The 22,017-nt window shown below is 47.8% G+C and overlaps 1 protein-coding gene across 6 annotated transcripts in view; it reads left to right on the top strand.

Annotated features, from left to right (window-relative positions):
* The first annotated feature begins 5,309 nt into the window (after positions 1 to 5,309).
* ADORA2A (adenosine A2a receptor) overlaps positions 5,310 to 22,017 on the top strand; it is a 28,382-nt gene continuing 11,674 nt past the window's right edge. The window contains exons 1-2 of one of the 6 annotated variants that reach the window (XM_079322833.1): positions 5,310 to 5,494; positions 19,917 to 20,794. In XM_079322833.1, the coding sequence (XP_079178959.1) occupies positions 20,445 to 20,794 (350 nt within the window). In that variant the 5' untranslated portion in view covers positions 5,310 to 5,494; positions 19,917 to 20,444. Of the gene's footprint in view, positions 5,495 to 5,835; positions 5,999 to 6,448; positions 6,515 to 6,768; positions 6,981 to 12,638; positions 13,017 to 19,520; positions 19,794 to 19,916; positions 20,795 to 22,017 lie in introns of those variants that run through there. The other 5 variants (XM_079322834.1, XM_079322836.1, XM_079322835.1 and 2 more) reach the window with 5 other exon arrangements.

Below are 22,017 nucleotides of genomic sequence, written 5' to 3'. Positions count from 1 at the left end.
GCCCCTCTCAGCTCCCTCATCAGTGCTTTGTGTTGTTTTTTCAGCACTGTCTTCCCTTGAGCCCAACATTGCATGTTGAGATATTCTCATATCACAAGTGCTTTTCTTTTTCATCCTCATTGCTAAAGGTTGAGTGAATTCTCCTTGGAATTTGCTGATAAAGTTGTGATGACTCTGGGGAAGCTCCAGTGCCTTCTCCATGAATTCCTGCTTGGTGCTGCAGCCCAGCACCTTGAATGGGCCATTTGGCCAATTAGTGTCTCTGTTCCTGGCAGCTCAAGATTAGAAGAGCATTTATGTCTAATTAAATATTTTTATTAGTTTCATTTCTATTAGAAGACTTGATTTGAAACTTCTCCCATGCAAGTCTTTGTTCCGAAAAAAAAAAATTGCCTATGAATTTTTAAAGAAGCAGATGAGAAACTGTTGCTACCAATTCTAATCCAGGCTAAGGTTTTTATTAATCTTTGTCTGCTATTTCCTGTGTCACTATTGTTTAACCCTTTTTGTAGAACTGAATTTCTGTATGTGAAATGTCCAATTTGAAAAATATGATGTCAGATTTTCTTAAATGGTCGTTGTCCTTCAGGATTTTCAGCTCTTTGAAAGCTTCTTAATCTCATTATGAAAATAGGGTTGGACACAGAATTGTCTCCTGACAGTATTTTTGCTCCTAGACATGTGCATTGATTCTCTAGTGTGGGGCACTATTTGTGCTTCTCTCCAGTGCTGTGCATAGCTCACTCCCTTGTTTATGTCCTTTGCTTAAACCATTTTAGGCTCTTTCCTCACGCCAGAAGCCTAAAAGTTAAGCTCTTAAAAATGAAAGAAACTTGAGAAGGAGACATAACAGTCTGGAGACAACTTCACTGAGCTGTTGACAATATCATATTTTTCAAAAATAAATATCCCATAGAGCACCAAAATGCCACTGTGTTGAGTTAAGGCTGTGTCTCCTTGGGGCCACACTCAGAGTGCATGGGCTGCACTGGGCATAGCCAGGGCTGGCTGCAGAATCACAGCTTTGCACTGTCAGCTTTGCAGCTCAGGAGCTGCCAGGAATCCCCCTCCCCACCCCAAAACGACTGCTCTGAGAAAATAATGCAGCTGGACTTTGGTCTGGGCAGAGGCAGAATGCAAAAGGAAGGTTTGGGGCTGTTCTGCTCTTGGCCAGAGGTGCAGCACATTGAAATGGGGTGCTAAAACATGAGCTCAGCTCTGTAAACCTCTGCAGCTGTGTCATTTTGCACCAACATTTCCAGCTCTATCTCCTAGCAGGGGTGGTGGGGAGAGGGTCAGCAGCCTCTTTTTGTCTCCAGTTTGGGTTGTGACAAAGCTGAGCTGTGCACAGTGTTGTTTTGTCAAGTAAAATAAGATTTGCCCTCTCATTGCTCCTCAAAACAAAATGAGAATAGTTCAAGTGAAGGAGAATCAAGTGACTTCTGCTGGGCCTTTCAACTCCAACAGTTCATTTATTGTGTAAAGGTAAGTTATATTTTAGCTGTTGCTCTGCAGCTCCCACATGATGATTCATGCTACCAGTTTTTCTTCTATTAATAGTTTACAGAGAGTGCTTAAATTTAGATTGAATTCCATCTCATAGTCTGTCATGCTGAATAGCACTGGGAGAAATAAAGCCACAGTCTGTTTGGGCAGTGCCTTTTATGGAGAGTGGCCAACTCCTGACATGGGATTACTGAAAATCTTCCTTGCTTCCCAACCCAGACTGGATTCACACTGTCTTGGGATATGGTTTGCATTTCCCTGTGAGGGCAAATCCTACCTTGACTTCAGCTTCTCTTCCTTTGGTAAAAGCTGAACTCCTCCAGTGCTGGAATTGAACATTTGTGCAAAAAGGCTTCAGGAGTGTCCTTCATTATGATTTTAGCCATGGCATTGCCAACACAGTTCTGTATGTGTAACTTTGTTAAAGGAGACACTCCAGAAAAATCAAGCTTTTCCCAATGCTGATTTTTAAAATGCTATCCAATATTTAGTATTGAACAATGTGAGTTAAATAATCATGTGTATACAAAGACACATACAGATTTTTATTTATATATATATCTGTCTTTTGTGTTGAATGATTGCTGGTATATCCAGAGGACCTTGATTAACTGTGCCCTCATCCATTCTTTCAGACTAACACAGGTGTCTCTCACTGCTTTTGAGGGGATTCAGGCAGTGTTTGTGGGAATATGTACAAGTCAGAACACACCATTTTAAATGTCCTGTTTGACAACATTGAATGTGTGTGCTAATACAATACTCAGTTTGATGTTCTTGGCAAAATATGCATCCCTTAAATGTCATTTTGCATGTATTAAATAATTCAGTCTGCTTAGAAAAATTTCTAGACAGAGAAGAGCCTCAAAACTGATAAAGCATTTAAACAAATAATTTTTCTGTTTAAAATATGGTTTATTCTCCCAGATTCTGTCCTAGGCAAATTGATCATTTTCAGTCTTCCACAAGCCTCAGTACCTGGGAATGGTTTTGTGCTTGCCAGGCCAGCAGGCTGTGTTTGGTTTTGAGTCTGTGCTGTGTCCCAGGTATCCCTGAGCTGCCCAAGGTGTCCCTCCTGCTGTGCCAGGGAGGAGAAGGGTGAGTTTCACAGGAGGTCTGGAGCATGAGGTTTTTATTTGCTCTGCTCTCACCTTTTTGAAGGAAGCATTTCAAGGGTTGTTCTACACAGGCTTTCTAGGGTTCACTGCTTGAGCTGAGTTGCTGAGTCTGAGGAGTGCAAATACTCTTATCACGACTCTTCAGCTGCCCAAAACTCAGGAGTTTGGCTTGTTCAGTGAGACAGTGAACAGGATGTTACTGCAGCTCTGCTTTCCAGGAATAAGAAAGCCTTTCTTGGCTCCACATGGGAGAAGCAGAAAATTTAATTTCTGTCCTTGCAGTGCTGGACTCCTTTCAGCTCAGAGGCAGCTCTGAGCATGTGGCAGTAGCTTGCCATGGCTGTGGGGGCTGCTCAGAGCTGTTTTGTTTCCAGGAGGTTTCAGCCTGTCTCCTCATGCCATCCCTTCTCAGACTGTGCCTGGGCACAGTGATGCTGCTTTATTCTCCTCAGTGACCAAGGGAAGTTGCATTCTCTGGTGCTGCCACCCCTGCATTTCTAATAAAAAGCAAAGAGAATATATCAAAGCTGTTTGTATTCCTTACTGTCAATTTACTGTCACTGGCCACTGCTAAGGGAGGGCATGAGTGGAAATAACCAGAGGTAATGACAGGGCACATGGAATATGCACAAGAATTATGGTCTGATACTTGACAGGAACAATGGCATAGAACCACTACAAAACCAATTAATTTTTGGAAGAAAGGTAACAGATCTATTCAGATCTTATTAGAGTAATGGAAGTTATCCTATCCAACTGCTGAATAGGACATAAACCAGCAGCTGCTCATTATAAACACAGTTACTTTTGCAGAAGTGAGAAATGAGCATGCAGAAGACGTAGAGGGTCTGGCTGAGTTGCTCTGGGAGATGTTAATACTGGTTTTAACATCTTGGCTCACTGCAGAGTTCCCAGCTGCACAGATAAAATCAGCAGGTGACAATGGGGATCTGATCTGCTGTCCAAACTGGAATGGCCAGTGAGGGAAGGAACCAGTGGCTCGGTGCTTCTGGTGTCAGAACACTTTTATGGGAGGAAAGTAATTTCTAAGAAGCTTTAGAAGCTGGTCAGGGAGCCATTATCAGCCAATTCTGTGAAAGTACTTGGACATTTGCTTTGGATCTTCTATGACTTGCTGATTTAAAAGAAGATTTATGTAGTCTGCATCAAATTCTGTTAAAATTGGTTAGCTGCAAAAATCAAAGAGGTGCACTGGGAAAAGAAATACCCAGTGATGCATTTCTGGGGTCCTTCAAAGGTGGATGGTGATGAACATCTGTGACTTGGGAAACTTGTAAGGTGATCTATTGAGGATGGGATTGTTGGAATAAACCAGTCTGAAAGTTCAGAGAAGGGGGTTGACAGCAACAGCTTTGGGTTTAATGTATTCAGGAACAAAATAATATTTAGAAACTGCATCCCTGCTCCTTAGAAGTATTTTGAATTCCAGCTTTCATTGATTTCAGTGGGAGAGAGTAATTTGGATGGCTTTGAGGATCTGGGCAAAAGAGAGGGGCAGCATCTGCAGTACAGGAGACACTGCCCTGGAAAGGGGCAACACTGAGCAGATGTCTGAGTTGCCCCTCTAGTTCAAAAACAATTGCCCAGCATAAAATTTCATGGAATATCAGCTAGGAGTGGGAAAATACTATCTCTTGAACAGGGCAGATGTGAGGCCATTACATGAACAGTATCCCGTTCCTAGTGTCAGCATTTTTTAAAAAGCTCTGGTAAACATCATGTAGGCAGGTGGCATTTCTAAATCTATCATTTATGCAGCATGTTTTGATGAGGCTCCTGGTTTTCTCATCTCCCACCTTTGCTTTTTCTCTTGACTTGCCTAGTCAGTGTATGTGTTCCTTAAAATCATTTCATGTTACTGTGTGGTAAATTACTCCAGCTTTTTCTGTAGCTTCCTGGGAAAAAATTACTTTTTTTCCTCCCCAGAGGATTCCCATTGTGTTTGGAGCAGCCTTCACTGTGCTCTGTAGTTCCCAGCTGCGTGGCTGAGCCAGCCCATGGACCATGGGGGTGAGAGGGCAGGGGAGGGCAGCTCAGGTGCCAGCTGCTGCTGCCAGGGCTGAAGTTTTAATGCTTAGATGCTCATAGATTTTGAGGTTGGCACTGAAGGGGCTGGTGCCAGTTCTGCTCCTTCTTTCCTACTGTCTTGTTAAACCAAGGAAATGTAGAGCATCACTGCTTTACACTGCTGCTGCCAGGGAAGGCAGGGTGAGCCGTGCTGGGTGTCAGTGCTGTGGGAATGCTCCTGGAGGGGGGAATCCTGGAATAAAACTTCTCTGCCGACCTGTGGCAGTCCCTGCACACACGGGCCTGGGCTGGCTGTCCCTGAGCTGCATCAGTCTGTCACAGCTGGGACCTGCCATGGAGTTGGTGGGAATTGTGGAGTCACGCTCGTGGTTTTTCCTGTTTGCAATGTCCACCCAATAGGAACACATAGATTACTTACTTGCTAAGAGATAAACTTGGAAAATGGAAGTTAAAAAGCTTAGAAGATGCCCACAAAGACCAATGGGACCGAATTCTCGAGAGGTTCTGTCCCTGTTTCAGAATTGCTGCGAGATGAGTCACGGCTGTCCCCGAGTCCTTCGGAGGAGCAGGAGCTGGCGGGGGACAGCAGCCCCAGGGGCAGCGCCGGGGGATCCAGGGCCGCCTGCCCGCCGGGAATGTGAACCTGCTGTCCGAGTGTCAGTATCCCCGCAGAGAGCTCTGCAGAGCGGTGCTGCACAGGCTCCTCTCCCTAGGTGGTAGTGGCAGCTGGGAGGAGAAGAGAGTGAAGTTCTCTGTGTGCGCAGCCTGGCCCGGTGTCCCCGCAGCCCTGCGCGGTGCAGCTGCAGCCTTCCACTCGCTGGGTGGGTTCTCCAGCCGGGAAAGAAGTAGATGCTTAAAGTAATGTAGTGAGAAGGCTCTCCTCTCCTCTCCTCTCCTCTCCTCTCCTCCTCTCCTCGGCCTCTCCTCCTCTTCCTCTCCTCTCCTCTCCTCTCCTCTCCTCTCCTCTCCTCTCCTCTCCTCTCCTCTCCTCTCCTCTCCTCTCCTCTCCTCTCCTCTCCTCTCCTCTCCTCTCCTCTCCTCCTCCTCTCCTCCTCTCCTCTCCTCTCCTCTCCTCGCCTCTCCTCTCCTCTCCTCTCCTCTCCTCTCCTCTCCTCTCCTCTCCTCTCCTCTCCTCTCCTCTCCTCTCATCCCCTCTCCTCTAATCCCCTCTCCTCTAATCCCCTCTCCCCTCTCCTTTTCCCTTCCGTTTTCTCTCTCCTCTCCTTTCCTCTCCTTTCTTTCCTCCTTTCATTGTATGCAGATCAAGCCCAGTCAAAGCCGCTGCTGTCACTCGCAGGTCCCTCACCACTAGCGAGGACTCTCAAGTAAGTGCCCTCCCTCTCCCCTCCAGCCCGGCCGGGGATGCTGCTCGGGGCTGCCCGTGGCGGCACCGAGCCCCAGGTAAAGCTGCGGGGCTGCCGGGCTCCCATCCCATCCCATCCCATCCCATCCCATCCCATCCCATCCCATCCCATCCCATCCCATCCCATCCCATCCCATCCCATCCCATCCCATCCCATCCCATCCCATCCAGGTGAGGGGCTGGGAGCGGGAGCCGTTCCTGTGGCCTCGCGTCCCGGTGCCGTCCCCGTTCCCGGTTCCATTCCCGTTCCCGTGACTACGCGTCCCATTCCCGTTCCCATTGCCAGTTCCGTTCTCATTCCCATTCCCGTTCCCGTGTCCCGTTCCCGTTCCGCTCCCGGTGCGGGGCCGCCCCGCGCCGCCCTGCAGGGGGAGCCGCGGCCGCCGCGTCCTGCGCGGAGGCGGGAGCGGAGCGGGGCAGCGGCGGCAGCGCCGCGGGCTCCGGGCGCGGCCGGAGCGGAGCGGAGCCCCGAGCCCAGGTGGGTGAGGCCGGCGGGGAGGGAAGGGGCGGCGGGGCAGGGGTGCAGTTCCCGGGGCAGAGGGCATCTCCCTGCCGGGACGGGTTGCGGGCTCGTCCCGCTGGAGCATCCCGGGCGCGGCGCTCCCCGGCCTCGGCACCGCCGTGCGCTCGCTTGCCCTCGCTTCTCCTCGCTTCCCCTCGCTTCCCCTCGCTTGCCCTCGCTTGCCCTCGCTTCCCTCACGGCAGCCCCGCTCCCTCTCCCGCCTGTCTCGCGAATTTGAAAAGCAGCCGCCCGCTGCCCCCTCGGTGCAGCCGAGCCCCAGGACGGGGCGATTTAGCCCCGCTGCCCGTGCCCGGCTCGGACGGTGTTTGTCTCCCCCGTGGAGCCGGTGCTTTTCACTCCGCGCTCGTTCCCAGCTGTCAGTCCCTCGACACACCCCCGCGCTCCAAGATGTTTGCTCCACGGATCTTCCCTCAAACATCAGGTGCTGGACTTTGCCTCCCTGCACCCAGCCGCCCTCCGGCCCTTCAGCAGATATTTGTGCTTAACGAGAAAATAGGGATTCCACAGGAGCACCCTTCAAACTTCTCTGTAGTGCTTTCCAAGGAGATTTCTATGCACTTCACTGTCGTGCAAAGGGGAAAAGGGCAGGGAGTGAACTGATGGTTCAAACCTGTGCGGTCTTGCCCCATTCCTTGCCCCCAAAGCCCCAGCCCTGCCTTATCTCTGGCGGGTTCCCCAGCAGAGCTCCCTGTGCCCGGGAGCTCGCCGGGGCTGAGCCCCTGTGCTGGGGACAGGCGGCCGAGGGACAGGCGGACAGGCTGCCAGCTGCGGGCTGTCCCCAGCGCTGCTGCAGGATTGCTGCAGGGCTTGCCCTGCCCTGGGCTGACCTGCCTGGCACAGCCCGTGCGCTCCCATCCCGCTGTGTCAGTGCTGTGGCCGGGGATGCTCCTGCCAGGAGATTTTCTGCGCGTTGGTTTGTGTGGTCTGCGAGTCACGGATGCTTTTCTGCTCTTTTGTGCCCTGAACAGTGGGTTTTTGGGGTCTCGAGGGCAGGGGGGTTGCTTAGCCTGAAAGGAAGAAGGGTGATTGAGCACCTTCTTCAAAACTGCCTGGGGCACTGAGCCCACAGAGACAGGAAGGGTTAACTTAAAGAGAACAACATGACTCACTTGGTAAATAGTTAATAGAATTGCTGTAACTACTTAAAATGATTTTCCTAAGCAGATGGCCAACTATTAGATAACTCAGTCTTTGGATGTATTTGTTTTCAGTTTTCTTATCAGTCTTGTAAGGCTCAGGCACATGTAACTCAAGAACTGGTGTAATTGATAAATTCATTCTTCTGCATGAGGGAAACTAACAGAGAGAGAGAGAGAAAGCATGGTCAGCCCCTGCTGTTAGAGATACCCCTGGAGCAGATTGCCCAAGTGAGGTACAAAAAGATTAGATAAAGTGACCAGCAAGGATGTGAGAAATATTTGAATTGAGTTAGGACTGTGGAGGAAATACCTTATTTTCAATCTCAATAAAAAAGTCAATATAAACATAATCACGTACCACAAAAACCTATGGAAACAAAATCCTGTCTAATGTGGCAAATGGATTAAATTCTGAATTAACCAGGAAAGCTGTGAACCTCTGAATTTGTAGAGAAAACATGTGGGTACAAACTGCAAACCTGCATGTGTGTACATAAAATAAAAATGACCTATTTCAGTGTGTGAAAAAAAACCAAAAAACAAGCAGGTCTCCTGTTTAATGGTGGCCATGTGGTATGTTTGTAATTTTCATGTGTATATAATCTGTGTCTTTCCATATGTATTTTTATGGATAAAAAATAGAATCAGCATCACCCTGTATCACCAGGTCAAGGGATGTTGTCCCAATAATGATGTTTTCAGCCTCTGTCCTTCTGTCAGTGGGTGCAGAAGGCACTGAAGGTCTGAGCTGGAAAGCCTCTGCCAGGTCTCCCACGTGTGCATTTCTGTTCTTGCTGGTATTTGAATGGGATGTTTCCATAAGGGCTGCTGCTGCTATTGCATTTGAATATAATCAACTTTTGAAAGCTCTTCATCCTTTTTGTTTAATCTCCAGTGATGGATTTCATGTAGAGCTGTGTGGTTAAGTTCTCCTCAGAGCCACTGGGGAAAGCTCAGCCCTGCAGAAGGTTTGGAGGGAATCTTTTCCTTTCAGTCCTGTCTCTCAGAAGGGTCTGGTGCCCCCTTGGTTTTGAGCCTGGCTGCTTTTCCATCCTGTGTCAAGGGAAAGCCTCTCCTTTTACCACTCCCTTGCTGACTGATGGCTGTATGATTTCTTGTCTGTACAGGATGTTAAAGGTTTCACAGATTTCCCACCGTTTTCACTACACTTCAGCTCTTCACTGGGGTTTGACATTTCTGCCCACACGAGATGGGACGAGGCACAGTGTGGGGAAGGTCTCTGAGTTCTACTCAGCTGGGACTGAGGTGTTCCCCATCCAAAGGGTGGTGCCAGCATCTCTCTTGGTGTCCTGAAAAGTTTGTGCTTCTCTTCATCTCAAACAGATTCCAGCTCTACTTGTTTGTTTTCTCATTTGATCTGGATTGTGATTAACTCCCAAGGTTGTTCTTGACTGTGCAATTTCCATTTGGAAATGGAGATGGGATACTAAACACTTCTTTTGTTGAACTCTAAAGTTAAAACTGGGAAAGAGATCTTGAGCTGTGTGTCAAGGAATCAGAGAAGATCCTCACAAGTCAATAGAGGGTTATTCCCTTTTGTCAGGATTTCTGGTATTTAGGACAAGAAGGTTTGGTTGATTCATCAACCATCTTCAGGTTTTGCACCTGAACAGCCTTGGTGAAGCTACTTGAACAAAATAACACAGCTCCTTGCCTGTCTGCTCATTACAAAAATGCTGAGGAAGCATCAAAGCATCACTTAATGAGATGTTTTTGTAGCTGAATATTGAGGGTTGGACTGTTAGGGGTGAAGAACTGGCAGCATGTGTCTTGGGAGGGCAGGAGGATGTGGGCAGATGCAGAAAGTGATTGAACCTCTGAAGGTTTCAGTTCCTTCTGTCGTCAGAAGGTGCTTCTTCCTTCACAAAGGTTGTGTCTGTATCAGGAATAATTATTGGTTGCATTGCATTTTTTTTTTTTTCTGCAGTAAATCTCTGTAGATCACAATGGACAGATGGCACATACAATTCTCAATTATGGAAAATATCCTTAGGAGGCACTTGGAGGTCATCTAACCCAGACCTCTGCCCAAAGGCAGGATCAGCTGTGGATTTGCCAATCCTGACATCTTTATCCTGCTCCTCAGGACCTGCAGTGGAGACTCCTCACTCTCCTGGTGTGCAGGAAATACCCTGATGTCCAGCTTAAACTTCCTTTGCTCTAAATTATTCTTCACCCCGAGCACAGTGGGCAGCCCACAGACAATCTGCAAAGAGTATTTCAAAGCACTTCATCAAATACAAGTATTAGGTAAATGTGAGTGGGTAAATGTGTGATCTCTTTCATTCCTCATCCTGGGGCTCTTGCTGATGAGGATTTAAAATTTTTTATTTCTTTAAAAGTTGCACATTTCAAGCCCAAATAGAGTAATTTTATTACCACTACAAATGCAGCTGTGGAAGGCAGGGTTTGAAAAGAAATGACAGCTACAAGACAAATTGTATTTATCTTAGATGGTAAGTCAGGGGTTGCATGCAGTAGGTTTATCAGTATCTGACAGGTAACAAGATAAAGTCCAGGTGTTACACAGGGATGTGGAAAGACTTGAAACAGGAATAAAGAATGCTTTACAAAGCATTTTTAGGGCACATTTGCAAACAATGCATCCGAGACAATGGAGAAGTTAGCAGGGAGGGAAACTTGTTGCAGGGAAGATTTGAGCCAGGGACAGGGGGAGGGAAAGGCGTGCAGGGGATGAGGGAATCTTCCTGTGCCTCTGGGATCCAAGGAGAGGAAAGGGGGGTTTTCCTGGCGCTTTGCAGACGTGCCGGGTGACATGCTGGGCTCCTGTCGGTGTGTCATTAGCTTTGTGATTGCTCGCAGTTCCAGGGGGAAGGCGCTCCGGCATTCTGCTCCTTGAGCCTGGGGCTGTTTTATCTGCCGCCGGCTGCGATAGCCATTCCCTGTGTCCCTGTGTCGCTGTGTCGCTGTGTCCCTGTGTCGCTGTGTCGCTGTTTGTGGCTCCAGCTGCGGCCCTTGCCCCGCAGCTCCGGGGGTTTGGAGCCTCCGGAGCCGAGCCCGAGCCGCGGGTCCGTCTGAGCATCCCCGGGCGGGGCAGGAGCGGAGGGCGAGCTCCCAACGCGTCCCTTCGGCAGGGGTGAGCCTCGCAGCTTTCCTCCTTTAGCACTCTCACCTCAGAGTCGCCTCCGTGCTTCTCCTGGCTTTGCTGGAGATGTTTTGGTTTGGGTTTGCACTGTTGTGTTCTCCTCTTGCTTCTTGTCTCCCCTTCCCACCCCCCTCTTCTTTTTCCTAACTAGGGCAGCAGAAATGTTTCTGCTCTCTCTGCCTGTTCTCTTATATTGCCCTCTTATGCAAATCCCTTTTCTTGTGCTGGGAAAGTCCTCTACAAACAGCCCTATCATTTTGGTTATCGAGTTTTCCCCTATAGAACAGGATTGTCAGATCCTGGTATGAATCAGCTGTTGAGCTTAAGGACCTCAGGGAAGTAGGTGGTTAAATGTCATATTCTGTGAATATAACAACTTTGGTTTCAGTATGAGGTCCATGTACTTGGGCACAGACTTGGATTTTCCATGGGAACATTCCACTGGATAAAAGACAGCTAAGAGGTCTTTTTACTAAAATCTTCAGGAGAGAGGCATGTAATTAAAATTGATTTGAATAATTACAGTTTCCACATACGTCCAATGCACAGATCAGTGCCCAGGTTCAATGGGACGGTGGAAAATCACACCAGACTGAGCTGGGCTGGCACCAGCACCATTACAGCTCCTGGAGCACGTGTGGGAAGCACACAGACGTTTCAAAAGTTTATAAAATGTTATGCAGCCTGGATTTTGGCAAAAAAATTACTTGTGCTGATGGCTGCCTAGTCAGGGATAATTTCTGATAATCCCAAAATGCAGGCTCTTTAGCAGACCTTTTAAAGCTGAGGCACCTAACTTTGTCAATCACCTAAAAAACATTAATACTTTCTTTTTTGTCATTCTGTGTCTTATGGAATGTTGATCCAAACTTTGTTTGACCGTTATGATTCATCTAGGGCTCTTGTTGACTTTCCTACCCCATTTCCAAAGGGAAATCTTCATTTTCCTCCCGTAGCCACCATGCAGCCCAGCTGTACCATTACAGCAGGCAAGAGATGGACACAGAGCAGGTGGGATAAATCATCCTAAAGGCTCTGGAGTTCCTGTTCTGAGCACCCCCTCGGGATCCACCTCTGCTTGATTAACATCTTTTGTGTTGGAGTCAAATGTCACAGTCTCTAAAGAATTTGCCTTGGGGGTCTTTTTTTGGTTTGTCCTTGTTTGGCAAGGTGTGAGGATCATGGTCGTCATGCATTTGAGAAATGTTAGCAAGTTTTTTACAGATGGATCTTCTCTAAGATGTCTTGTTGTGCAGAGACTGTAAAATATGTAAAGTTTTCATAGGACAGAAGGGCCAGTTCCCAAGGCTGCTGGAGGTACCTCTGCTAGTGGGGTCCTGGCAGCTGCTCTCTTCCCTTTCTGCTCCCTCTGGACAAGAACAGCAGCTCAGGAACAGCCAGCAAATGCAGTGAAACGTTTTCTGAAGTGATTTGTGAATGGCTGCTGGTTTCCAGTGCAATGCTTTGATGCAGAACAGAATTCACTGGTGAGAAGGACCATTCCCCAGCAGCTCTGTGCTCAGCCCAGCCCAGCCCAGCCCAGCAGTGGATGCGCTCTGACCACAGCACAGGGACTGAGGAAATGACAAAAGGACTTCAGAGTCCTCTGAGCACACTGACACTCTGGGATCAGCACAGTGATATTGGAAAGTTCTTAATAAATCGGATTATAATCAAGGATTTGGGGAAACCAACCCCTTGGAGCAGCTCTGGTGTTGTGGCTATGGGAGTGGAAATGCAGTCACCTCACAGGGGTGGCAGCAGGGGGGTGCAAGCACAGCAGAGAGGAGAGGGAATGACAAACTGAGGGCATGGGGGCATCATCAGAGCATCAACTCCTGATCCACAGAGGGGGCAGAGTCCTAAAAATGTCTTAAATGGCTTTGAGGCTGTGGCAGAAGCTGTGGCAGGATGGTGAGGCTGACACTGAGCAGAACAGCCTTAGCAGTCAGAGCACCCTCCAAAATGGATGAGGGAAAGTTGCTGGAAACAAACTCAGGGGACAGATAATTTGTTATTGTGGCTTTTGCCTGCTTTTGGGATGAGTAGAGTTGTACAATGCTTTCATCAGGATAGGGAAGGACAGCTGGGGAATCATTTTAAGTTACAAGGAGAGAACAGTAAGAGTTGCATGATTTCTGCTGTAGAAGGAAGTTGGTTGGCCTGCTACAACAGCTCTGCCTGCACTGGGGTGAGTTTTTGTTTCACCATCAGAGTTTATGCAAACACTCCTTGCAGCCTGCAGGAGCAGGGATCACTGGGCATGGTGGAGAAAAAACCTGTGCTAAGAGAAGGCAAACAGGGTTTGGGAATAACTGGATAAAAATGCAAGAATGTGCCCAGATGTACCCAATTCTCAACTGCCTGTCTGGAAATTTCATACAGGAATAAGAGGCAAAGTCACATCTGGAGAGAAGTCTACTCCATTATTTTAAAAGAGAACAGAATGGATGCATTAGCCATATAATAAATATCTTCAGAGTAAATTCTTCCCTTGCCTCTTTTCCTCAGTGGGTCACCTCTTCTTTATATTCTGTTTCCTCATTTCTCTTGTTTTGTCCTTGAAGGGAATGCTCCTCATGTGTGAACACAGCTGGCTTCAGCAGGGCTGTGAGGAGGCAGAGGTTGCCTTTGAGTTCTTCCCTCACACAGGAAAGGAAAACTGGCTCCTCACAGACATTGTGGATGATATTGGCAGTAGTAACTTCTTTCTGGCCAGGGTACATGGTTTTAATTATGTTTTTTTACTTGTCTGTCTTATGAAAGCCCATCTAAATGCTCTACTTTTTTTTTTTATTTATTTATTTTTAGAAATTCCACCATAGATAAATGAACATCAGCCTCCCGAATGTAAATAATTTGCTCAAAAATCCAACATGTTTTGGTGTCTTTTGGCAATATATCTTGATTTCTGCTGCCCAGTGAGACTTTGGTGAGCACAGGGGAGCTGTTTTCCCTTCTGTTTGTTTGATCTGGCTTATTTAACTGCTGGTCATTCATCCTTACTTAGTTTTGCCCTCCTTGGCTTTTTGTGACCATTAGAATTGAAATAATTACTGTGAGGTTTTTTTCCTTGCTTTTAAAAATTTATAACATCCACTTAGGAAAAAAAAGATGGTCAAATGTGTTCTGTTGTAATCTTCTGCTACCACAATGAAAATTAATCCACTTGTAGCACTTGGAGGGCAGGAGGCAAAGCTGCAATATTGGTTTGGGATTAGCCATTCCTGTCAGCCAGCCCATCTGTGCTGTCAAACAACCTTTGCTTGTTGGCCAGTGGGATTTCACTTTTGGGGCAGTTTTGGTTTTTAGCTTTTTTTCTAATGGGCATAAACAGGAGGAGAAGAGAGGCACAGGACAGGGTGTGGCTTTGTCACAGTTCCACTTTCTGTCACTGATGCAGCAGGCTGGGTGTCTCTGGTAAATCAGACTTTACACCCAGGTTCAGGAGCACAGCCTCCTTTCTTGGCCTGGACTGCAGCAGGGATGGAAATGTAAAGCAGAATTGCTCTTTCCCATTTTTAAAATGATAGACAAAGTTCATTTTTAAAGTTCAGGCACAGTACAGGTCTCTGAAGAGCCATTTCTTCTGCCTTTCACAAGTACATGAAGGGAAGGTTTTCAGTCTTGGGGGTTGTTGCTTTCCTGTATGAGGGGATGACACCAAATTAAGCAAAGCTGAAGCTCTCATTTCACTTGCAAAGCCTATGCAGAAATCTCATTACCCCACTGTAGGCTTATATTACAGCACACTACACTTCCCAAGAGGAGACAAAGTCTGTGCTTCCAAAAATCCTTGGCCTTGCATTTTTCAGTCAGAGCATCAGTGGCTCAGAAGATATTTTGGATAAAATCTGAAACATGCCTGGAAGGGTCAGACTGACATGTGGAGCCTCTTGATAGAACAAAAATGTCCACACCTGCCCATGTTGTGCACTTGCACTGGTGCCCACACAGGCAGGTGTGCAAGGAGGGAAAGTGCAAGTGCTCCAGGTACCTGAAAACCAAGGCCACGGTGTGCTGACAATTTTGCCTGCTTTGTTTCACTTGCATCCTTTGTTAACAAAGAGCAGTCTAGAGGGAAATAGTCTATTATTAATATTTAATTTCCTCCTATTACTGTAAGCAGATGACCTAAAAGATCATTTAGGCAGCAGCCAATAATAAAGCAAAGAGAGGAATCAGAAAATGTATGTCTTGGTTAGGTGGGTGATGCCTCCTTCCCCCTCTTTCCTGCCCCACCCAGCCACAGCTCCTCATCCTTCCGTGGCAGGCAGGGCTGAGGATGCTCCCCACAGCTCTGTGGGCAGCCAGGGGCCTGGGGAAGCTGCTCTACCTGAAGTATTCATAAAATACCAAACTGCAGAAAGGAATCCCTTGAGCAACACGGAGAGGTGCTCCTGCTGCCTTCCCTGTCCTTCTCCCCCAAGGACACCTGTTTTCATCATGTTTTACAACCCCAGTTGTTTTGCAAATTTGTGTTCTGCCTGTGAGCACATTGGCTCGTTTATTGTGACTTGGTCCTCTGAAGTGGTGGGGAGGGACAAGATTTCTTGGAGTCTTTGATTTAAAAGATAGGAAGATTCTCTTTGAGCTGAAGGGATTTCAAAGAGAGGATAAAAATTGACAAGCATCTCCCCCTCCAGGCTTTGGAAAGTAGGAAACAAATGATTTAGCAGCACCAATTTTTCTGCTGAGGGCCATATGTGAATTCAAGGATTTTTCCTAAGGGAATTAGGTAATCTGCATGTGGCTGGTACATGGGAAGGGTCATGTTGTCAAAAGGAGATGCAAGATTGTGATCTGTGGAATGAGCCTTGATGAACAGCCCCCCTGGCCCCCTTGAGCTGCCTGCTGCCTCTCCTGCCCCATCCTAGAGCAGACACAGAAACCAGCCCCTCTGGGCCTGGGGCAGCTGCAGTCTGTCACCTACGTGCCCACAGACTCTCTTGGGTGCCCTAAGGGCTGCAGATCATCTGGAGTTTTGCTAATTTGTGAGAGGAGCTGTCAAACTGAAGTGTGGCAGGCGCTGTGAGCCTGGCAGGCACAGAGGGTGTCTGCTCTGCACCAGCTGGCAGAGCCTGGGCAGCCAAAGCCTCCCAGAGATGGATCAGCCTGGAGGGGCCAGGAGCAGGAGCTGGGCTTGTCTCAGCTGGGTGATTTGAACCAAGCAGGGCCAAGGCTCAGCTCGATGCTTTTGGCACTCAGGAGAGAGAAGGGGCAGCACCTTGGTGCAAAGTCAACTGGAGATGCCAAACCAAAGCTTGCTCAGGCTCTGCTGCTGCATTGCTTCATGGCAACGTGCTGTGCAGATGCTTTATTGAATTTTCAAGGAGGAGTTTCTCATTGGGACTGAAATATGAGAGAGAACAGAGTGTTCCAAGTCACTACAAACGAGCACAGCACCAGGTTTACAGGTTTGTGAATGACAAAAAAGGTTTATTTAATAATGGGGGAAAGGCCGGAACATAGCCCGGGGTATCAAGAAGGAATTAACAAAATAAAACTAAGGCTTATGAAGAAATACTAATTGTGGCTGTCCAGCCTGTTGGGTGATACAGGTTGTTTTTCTTAAGTTTCAAGAAGCTTTCCATGCTGATCCCTCAAGGGCCTGAGATGTTAAATATACACTTCCCCAGTGAGTAAAGCAGATTGTTAATTAATTTTTTCTTATTAAACCTGATTGCTGAGCCTTTGGGTCTTGCATGAAGTAGACAATTCCACAATAAATTTCATTTTGCCTCTGGATCTATGTAATCTTCTCTGGGTGGTCTCTATTTCATTTTGTCCCCGTGCAGTAAATTTCTAGCTGTATAAGCAGGCTGTTCTGTTTCAAAGCAAGCTGCAAATACTCCTGAAATGGAGAGTTGTTATGTCAGGTGAGCACTGCAGCAGCTGACACAGTGAGAGAGGAATGAGGAGAGGTGGGGGAGCTCAGGTAGAACACAAACCCTCCTGGGTTGTGGCACATCCTGCCAGCAGCAGGTGAGGCTGGGGCTGTGTGGCCAGGAACTGTTTTTTCTGATGTCAGTGGCTACTCAGCAGTGCTGAAGCAGACACAGAGTGTTGTTTTGTCGTGGCTGGGACACCTGCTCAGCTCCAGCCATTTCTCCCCTGAGATGTGCTGGCTCTGCAGAACTCGGAGTGTTTTCCGGCCCATCTGAGAGCAGAGGACAGGCTGTGCTTTCTGGACATAACATTCCCATTGCTTCAGAATAAATGACTGGGGCCTGGGATGGAGAATCAGGCCACTGTTTGTCTAGAGATGGGAAGCAAGGGACAAACAAATTCAGAGATAAAAAATCCAAATTTATCATCAGGCTATGAAACAGTCAAAGGAGAAGGTTGAAAGCTCTGTTGTGTCAGGAAACATTGTGTGATAATGTCATTAAACTTCGGATTGCAGCACTGTTCTTTTTCAGGTTCAGGCAGAGGTGTAGGAAATTTCAGCTTTGTGCTGAGCCTTCGGGAGGTGTAGAATCTCCACAGTGAATTTTGCAACTTTCCTCCAGGTCCTACTGGAGTTTGAGATGAGAGTTGGAAGAGGTTAAACAAAATGCATCCAGGATTAGTATGGATTCATGATCCTGCTGAAGGGAGCTCTCAGTGGGGAAGAATATCCAGGAATTTTGCTTTGATCCTTTTCAGTGAGGTGTATGAGCATGATGGGCAAGAGCAGCATGGCAGGATTTCAGGTGAATCCTCTGAGCATCAGGAGGAAGGTGCCCAGTTCTCAGGCTGGCTCCTCTCACACAGGGCTTCCTTCAGTTCTGACTCCAGCTCAGAGGAGCTGGTGGGGAATTGTAGTGGGTTTAGCAGTGGTTTTAGCCCAAGTATGTCAGTAATTTGTTAAATTTTTCTAAACCTGGCCTGGCACTGGAGTTTGAACGTGCTCTTGTCCTGCATGGGGAGGTGTGAGCCTGTGGAGAGGTGTGTGCTCCCACTCTGTGCCTGGCCCTGTCCTGCTGGGGGACTCAGGGGCTCCCACCCCCCTCAGAGTCTCAGGCACAGACATGTCCTGCACCCCCTTCCTCTCAGGAGCCTGTTTTGCCCACTGCTTCCTTTGTTAGGTTGTTTTTTCCTCCTACCAGCTTTTTCCTGTTTTTTTTTTCCCTCCCTTCTTGCTCACAGACATGCACAAAGCATTGTTTATTTCTCATCCTGCTCCTTCTGTTCTCTCAGCCTCCAGATCTTCTTTATTTCTGTCTTATATTAATTCTAATCCTCTTCCCTGGAAGTTGAGCTGAAGGGTGAGGTTCCAATGCCACTGCTTTGAAACAAACCTGTTGGGATTTGTAATGGACAAGCAGATGCTTGCAGTGGCATATCACTGACATCCCTGAAACCCAAGAAAGCAAAAGCCATCTTTAGGAAGTCACTGAAAAACTGGAGGTTTTGCTGTGGGAGCATAGACAATATAGAGACTTCTTGGGGTTTTTCTTCTCTAAAAAAGATTAAATGGATGATCTTTATCTTCTTCTTAATAGATAGATCACACACTGATATCTTCTGTTGATTTCTTCCTCTAAAACCAACCAAAACACAGAAACAAGATAGCTGAAGGTAGAGAAAAGCAAGGGTTTTGAAGCATGTCCAAACCACCAAGAATCATTCACTTTCCTTTCAAATGCAGCATTAGCAATAGAGCTCTAAATCAATGAAAGGTCTAAAATTAGATTATATTCCTGAGATCAGATGTGAATCACAAGTTAATCATATTTTCTTTTATTATCACTGTCTTTACCCTTTTATTTTATCCTGAGAAATTAGGTTTCTGACTTGAAAACAGAGTGAACTGTGAAGGCATCAAACCCTGATGGGTGAGACCACACCAGATCACCAGTGGATGGGGCTCAAAAATCTGTGTTTTGCAGGTTCATGTTGCATCCAAAATTGAGCTCAGTGATTTATCACTTAGTGCTGTGTTCCTCTCTCTCCCAGCCCTCTGATGTATCAAGCTGTTTCTTAAATTAATGAGAAAATATTATTGCTAAAGCTTGCTAAATAAGGTTTGCAACCCACTCTGGAAGTGACAGGCGAGGACAGCAGGCAATTATCTCTTGACTGTGGCACAAAGCTCAGGGAACTGTGTTCCCCCTTCTGTATTTTTAGCTGAAACTCTGCTGAAATGCGCCCATACCTGAAGCAGAGGTACAAGGTGACCTGCAAGGGCGTGCAGGTGATGTGTATCTGCCTGTATGAAATGCAGCTGCAGGATTGTTTCCTCACAAGCAGCACCAGCTTTAGTCCCAGAGCTGTCCCAGGACACTGCAGGATCTGCAGTGCAGCCCTGAGCCATGGCACTGGCATTGAGTGTGCATTTTTGGTGGATGTGTTTCTGGCTGGTTGGAGGTGAGGGATGATGCTCTCCTGGATGCAACAAACACTGTGCACAGTGCAGGTATAATGAACAAATGGTTTGCTTACAGGATACAGATCTGCATGAACAAAAATAATGGAGTTGCAGGAGGGGAGCCTTGCAAAGAGTGGGCATGGTCAGCAGGAATGTCCTCACAGATGTCCCTGAACCCTTCTCCCTGCCATGGGTCTGCTCCAGTGCCTGGATTTATGGAGGCCAGCCAGGTGTGGCTCCCCTGTGAATGAGGGCTCATGTCCTTGCAGGGCAGGGTGTTGGTGCAGCAGTTTTGTGGCAAAGCACTGAGGGTGGGCAGCACGTGATGGCTCAAACGTGGTGTTTGCAGTCAGAGTGAGACAGGTGTGTGTGAAAGGCTCCTCCACCTTTCCTTTGTGCAGCCTCAGCTCTGCCAAGACATAATTAGTGAGGCTCTCGTGTTTCAGGGCGGGCTGTGGAGCAGCTGCTGAAGTGCCAGCTCAGTTGGTAGCCTCGAAAACAAAATGTCCCTTGTTTCTCATCACCACTGTGAAATGCTTCCTGAACTTGGGTTTGGCCCTGCAGCTTTCAGGACAGACAAAATGTGAGAATTTTGCCAATAATGTATCCTTCTAGGTCAGTTTAATATCCGTTATCAATTTAATGTGCCTCTTTAATGAGGTTTTGCTTTCTCCATCTCCTCCACAGAGCTGATTACTTAGTGTATGTGGTTGGTGTTTTGTGTTTTTTTCTTTTCAGAGGAAACTGCAAGTGAAGAAGTTTAATGTTTGCCTCAGCTGATGAGAATATCTCCCAAGTCCTGGTGGGAAAAGGTGAAAAAGAGGACCAGAGGATGTTGCAAGTAGGTATGGAGATGACAGGAAGCCATGAGTAGAAGGGAGATTGTCAACAGGAAACAAAGCACCGGAGCTGCTGTGACACTGCTGTGCAGTACAGCTGCTGTGCTGTGCTACCTGCTGGACTCTGAGGCCTGGGCAGCACTGCCTGTCTCCAAGAGAGATTCTCCTGGCCGTTTGTCTGCTGGAGTTTGAAACATTCTGCACCTGCTTAACCCACTTGGCTGGAGCTGGCAAACCCTGGGCTTTTTTTGTTGACACCAGCTACTGCAAAGTCCTTGAAGAGCTATGGGGAGAAGAACGTGTGTGTGAGCAGCCCAGCCAGGCTGGCAGCCGAGCCGTGCACGGGGCCCAGGCAGCTTTGGGGTGTCCTGGCTGTTCAGTGCTCTGCAGATATGAACGCTGAGCTCTGGGCCTGGCTGTTCTCACCATGCTAGTACATGGGAAGGACGACTTCCTCTCAGACATAGCCTACATCATCCTGGAGCTGATCATCGCAGTGCTGGCCATCCTGGGCAACATCCTGGTCTGCTGGGCCGTCTACCTGAACAGCAACCTGCAGAACGTCACCAACTATTTCGTGGTGTCCCTGGCTGCTGCTGACATTGCTGTGGGTGTGCTGGCAATCCCCTTTGCCATCACCATCAGCACTGGCTTCTGTGCCTTCTTCTATGGCTGCCTGTTCATTGCCTGCTTTGTGCTGGTCTTGACTCAGAGCTCCATCTTCAGCCTCCTCGCTATCGCCATCGACAGGATCATTGCCATCCGAATTCCCCTCAGGTAAGCACGGCTGCCTGGGCTGCTGGGGCTCAACATCCCTGGAACCCACAGGTCTGGAGATGAATCAAGGAAGGAAAAGTTAAAGGACAAGCAGTGCTTTTTCTCTTGTATTTTGTAAGCAACTTTTTTTAGGACCTAAAGGCTTGTGGGTTTTCCTGCTGCTTCCTTTTCCTATTCTTCTCTGTCCTCATCTGGTGGGTGTCCATGGCATCACAGAGGTGCTCCCCAGGAACTGCCACTCCATTCTTAGGCAAACTGTGCCCTGAGCTGCAGGCAGTGGCACCAGAAGGATGGTGGAGGGCAGAAGGGGGGTGAGGTCAGCTTGTCCCCTCCCCTGGGGAGGAGGGAGGTTCTGCCTGAAGGCAAAGCAGAAGGGCTGGGGGGAGGGAGGTGGGGTTTTCTCTCAGGGTTTCATTAAATCTGAAGGGAGAAGAAGCAGCAGGCTACCAAGAAATGTGCCTTAGGAAGATCTGGAGTGGCTCAGGCACTGCCTCTGGAAGCACAGCATAGGTTGGGTCAAGGTGGAGGCAGATGGGATTCTGTGGTCTCTGCAGTTTAAAGAAAGAAAAGAACATTTTAACGACTAAGACTGGCTGCTACTTGGTGTGTGACCAGGGAGGCTGACATGGGAGCAGGGGAAGTTTTGCCCCACCTACAGGGGCTGCTGCTCAGGTCAGTTTTGCAGGAGCACATTGCAGGGATGGGCTGTGTGTGTGTGTGTGCCACCACTGCTGTGACAATGCTCCGAGTCACTCACTGAGCTCCAGAGACACAGAGGAAGCCCATGGAGAGGCTGCTGCAGGAGAATTGCAGGAGTCTCCTTCCTTCCTGTCTTGACCTTAGGAAGATGCAGTTCTCAGGAATGGAGAGACTGCCTTCACCTCCTGAACAGCCAATGCGGCTGAAAAAATGGAACAATTTTCTGATTTTTGTGCTCTTGAGTTTGAGTTTTTGGACATCCTCACTCTTCTTGAGATTAGATCACTTGTGCTGACCTGTACAATTTAGTTCTGTCTCTTCTGAATACTGTGGTTGTGCAGCACTTATGTCAATTAGCACAAACCTCCTGCTCAAAACCAGAATGGGAGCCCTGGAGAGCAGAAATTGCCTTTCCATGTGGGCCAGGGCAGCCAAGTCTTTGCTGAAGCCTCACCTCAGCAAGTCTGTGCTGCTCTAACATTGCCTTTGATGGGCAGTTTCCAAACCCTGTTGGTCATACCTGT

The sequence above is a fragment of the Erithacus rubecula genome, assembly GCF_903797595.1.
Source record: "Erithacus rubecula genome assembly, chromosome: 19".
Taxonomy (NCBI): Eukaryota; Metazoa; Chordata; class Aves; order Passeriformes; family Muscicapidae; genus Erithacus; species Erithacus rubecula.
The sequence above is the reverse complement of the archived record's forward strand: the minus strand, read 5'-3'. Positions and strand labels throughout refer to the sequence as shown.